Source organism: Eutrema salsugineum, unplaced genomic scaffold, assembly GCF_000478725.1.
Source record: "Eutrema salsugineum unplaced genomic scaffold, Eutsalg1_0 scaffold_21, whole genome shotgun sequence".
NCBI classification, from domain to species: domain Eukaryota; kingdom Viridiplantae; phylum Streptophyta; class Magnoliopsida; order Brassicales; family Brassicaceae; genus Eutrema; species Eutrema salsugineum.
The window spans coordinates 1,280,343-1,284,469 of record NW_006256821.1 but is presented as its reverse complement, the minus strand read 5'-3'; the positions used below and the strand labels follow the sequence as shown (position 1 = coordinate 1,284,469).

Here is a 4,127-nt window from a genome sequence, read left to right as displayed (position 1 = left end):
GGTTGGCCTTTATATAAAGAGGGGGTCAAACTCATCAGGTCTAGGGTGGATAAAAATGACAAAATACCCTTACTCACAATTAGGGCTTTTTCTCTTCTCTTGGGCTTTGATGGATTTGGGCCAAGAATTAGAGAGAGGTTTCTAGAGATTGGGCTGCTAGAAAAAGAAAAAAAAATGGGCCTCAAGCCCTAAGTTTGGGGTCTCACAAATGTTGTCTATCAAGGAAAGTAGTGAATCACAACTCCTGCTCCTAGTGTTCATACACTTGGAAACAAAGACAGAACTTGAAAGAGAATCAGTTAAACTAAAGAAAATGACTTGATCTCAAGAAGATCCAAAGAATTAATGCTAAAACAGATCACACTTGGCAACAGCACCAAATTGATGTTAAGATTTTACTCTCAACATGTTAAATTGACCTCTTGTGTGAAGGAAATTGAGGGTCAATCCACGTGTGATGGTTTCGGACACAAGTTCTATGTTGAATCAATCTTAATCCAAATCTAAATGATGAGACAAGTTGTAACAAGTTCTAAAACAAAGTAAACAAGCAACTGGCATGATTAAATAAGATCAAACAACTAAACAAGCAAATGATGATTTCAAAGATGATAAAAGCTAAGGTTCTAAACATGATAGTGGATTAGGGTGTCTTTGATACTAAACTAAGATGTGAAGACAAACAATCAAACATTTCCAATTAAATTAGAACTCAGAGCAAGACCAATTCTTTCCCAAGACAATGATCAAAATATTAATCAGCATTCAAACCAATTCCCATTAGTGTCATACAAATTAACATGATTTAAGATTCAATTCTAAAATGTCATTTATGCCTGAAACAATCATTCCCATGATGAAATAAGCATAACCCTCTAACTAGCTTGTTCAGGCATTTCATCAAAGACTTTGTGGGTGGTGAAATGCCTAAGATCTAAACCAAACTGATTATGAGAGATCTATCTTTAAGCATAGCTATTTTGAGAAAGGAAAACGAGTGATCTAACTCCAAAACACATTAATCTAACACCTAAGCACTTTAATCAACATATCTAGAACCTTATAAAAAGAACTACTCAGTAATCATAATCAACACACTGATTCCTTTTGTAAGAATTAGTGTTAATCATGATTAGAAGTTTAGATGATAAGAAATACTCTTAAATCTGATTAAAACTCAAGATATCTCTTAATAATTATGGTGTTTCACAAAAGAGGCAAAAGAACTAAAAGTGAGATGAAAGATGTCTAAGATTTTTTCCCAAAAACATGTATATACTGGAGCCTCTCGGAACAAACCGGGTCTTGACCCGTCCTTGTTGGGTTTTGGTGAGTGTGCCATGCCTCAGACCAGTTTCTCTATGCCGTGGCCTCTGTCTCGTGGCAATGAAATCTAGGTTGGTGCATTCAAGAACATGTGTTGCCACGCCAAGTATTCTCGTGGCATGTGAGTCGTGGCCTTGTACGAATGATTTTCGGGGAGTTGGCCACGACATGAGCAAGCCGTGGCATTGTGGCGTGGCATGCTAAAAAAGTATCCAAATTTCTCTCGTAGGCTGCCACGCCTTGGAACTTGCCGTGGCACAGAAGTCGTGACCTTGAAGAATGTTTTTCCATGACTAAGTCTTGAGCCGTGGCCTCCATACAGTGGCTTGTTATGAACAAAATGCTCCAAGATGCCACAGGAGAGAAGAGGATTGAAGGTGGGTTTCAAGCAGCTCCTGCTCTTGAACCATTTAAGTTCAGCTGCACACAGAGTTTGACTTGAGGAAGAAGATGAAGGAAATGAATAGGGAAGATGGAATTTCGGCGCAGAAAAGAAGAGAAGAGATTTACACTTTTCTTTTATTTTTTAGAATAAATATATTTTTTTGTAATTAACAAACAGTATGGTTATTTTTGTATCTTACATTTTTAATTACAATGTTTTATCCACGACGTTGGATTTTTTCAGTTTCCAAAAATTAAAGACATGGGACGCAGTGGTTAAACGCCGCAAACGAATAACGGCAGGCAAACGAACAGGCAATGTAACACCATACCACAATCATCTAACAATTTTTTTAATAAAAAACTTTACGAGATGCGTACAACATTAATTATTATCAAGTCTGAAAGAGTTACACAGGTTTTCATCACAAATGTAGGAAAATTACAACAAACCTTTACAATTAAATTAAAATAAAAAGAGAGAGAAAACTCAAACTCAACTCCATATTATACATTACATCATCATAAAATTAGATTTTTTTCTTTTCTTTTTGCACTCATATTTAACATTAAATTTTGTGTCGTTTGAAATTTAAGCAAACTTGGTATTTTGGAGAGAAAATCACCAACTTGATTAATGTCTCCGATGACTGCTGGCTCCACCAGCCGACGAAGAGAAACTGCCATCTGACATAAAAGGCTCTGAATGCGATATGACATGTTGTTGTTGTTGCTGCTGCATCATACCCATAGGGTTCATGTCAATAAAAGATTCTGAAACTCCCCATACTTTTACTGACTTATCCAGACTTCCACTATATACAATCCATTTTTTGTCTTTACGTTCTGACACTTCACGATCTGCTTCTACCGCCAAACTTTTTACAGGACCTGTGTGACCAGTCAGTACAGAGAGGCATGTATGGATATTTCCATCTCTCTTCCATACACATATTGTCTTATCGGCAGATCCACTAAAGACAAGACTGCCTGCAACTTCAAGGCAAAGAACAGCCAGTTTGTGTCCCTTTAAAATACCACCGTAGTTCAATTGCTTTTCTCTCTCCCAAAAATTCACTAAACCATCACTTGAACCGAAGTACACAGCAGCACCATTTTTACTAACAGCCAAAGCTGTGACTGCACTTTCTTGCTTTGTTAATGTTTGCATGAGCGTGTGTTTTGTGTATTTTCCTTGTTGTTCACGCTTCCATGCTTTTACTGTTCCATCAGCTGATCCAGAGAAGACAATCGCTTCGGTTGTTGATACCACTGAATTTACAGCATCATCGTGTGCTGGGATCGATTCTAGACATTTTGAATCTGAAATCCTCCATACCTTAATGGTTCGATCCCAAGAAGCAGAATACAACAACCCTTGTTCGTCGTTTAGGCTCAAGCATGAAACAGCATCGGCGTGTTTGATCCAAAGGGCTGTGCGATGTTTCTTCACCTCAACATAGTTTCTTGGTTTGAGAGAAGCCTTGAATATATCTTTCAATGTAGGTAGTGTTCCAGAGCGTTTGTGCACGCTTTGGTTCTTAGGAGATACTTTCCAAACTCGAATCTTACCATCCTGGTGACCTGTGAAAATTTTCTCCCCTGAAATGACAATGGCCTTTACCAACCCACTGTTGCATTTAAATGCACTAAACTCCTTTAGATTCTTCCACACACGTATGTTCTTGCTATCAGAACCAGTGTAAAGAAGATCTTTTGTGGCCGCTAGAGAATAGATGTGACCTTCTTCACGGACAAGCGAACCAATAAGGCCATTTTGAGGTAGGTTTTCTTCAACATTAGACCATTGGGATTGAGTAAAAGGAGTCGCTTGGTTCCAAGGAGACATCATCATTGGAGAACCTTCACAGCTCATTCTATCATACATGCCAGTGCCAACCGCAGATGCACTGCTATTGCGTATGCCATACTCTTCCTCTGTCTGTTGGGTCATTGTAGAAGAGAGATTTGGATCAGAGTGCATCATATTTCCATATTTTGCTCTAGGAATGCTATCAGCTTCCGCGAACATTATGAAAGTAGCAATACCTTCTTGTTCTCCTTTACCAATTTTAAGCTTTATAATAATTCGCAAGGAGAAGAAAAGGAAAAGAAAGAAACAAAGGAAATGAGCTTGAGATTGAAAAGGGTTTGGTTTTTAGCTTAAGAACGATGGTGTGATACAAATATAGCTGTGGCAGGAAGTAATGGAGAATTGATTGGTTAAATCTTTTTTAATTATTGATGTTAAAATTCAGTGGTTACCCATCGTGTCCGTCAACTTAATCTAATTTAGGAAAAATCTTGTTACTTTATCTTACATGTTGCACATTGTTCTAACTCCTAGCAACTTTTACTATTTGTTTCATCCCTTAAAATAGACTTGTAGTTTTAAAGGAACCAGAAGAGATATTCTC

At 37.7% G+C, this 4,127-nt stretch overlaps 1 protein-coding gene across 1 annotated transcript; it reads right to left on the bottom strand.

Moving 5' to 3' along the window:
* Positions 1 to 2,152: 2,152 nt before the first annotated feature.
* LOC18015895 (protein JINGUBANG) lies at positions 2,153 to 3,742 on the bottom strand. Its single transcript, XM_006397966.2, has one exon. It carries the CDS (start codon positions 3,740 to 3,742, stop codon positions 2,345 to 2,347), a length of 1,398 nt encoding a protein of 465 aa, XP_006398029.1. The 3' UTR covers positions 2,153 to 2,344.
* Positions 3,743 to 4,127: the final 385 nt, after the last annotated feature.

Coding starts and splice junctions, on each gene's coding strand:
- LOC18015895 (XM_006397966.2), bottom strand. CDS start 3,742: ATGTTCGCGGAAGCTGATAGCATTCCTAGAGCAAAATATGGAAATATG.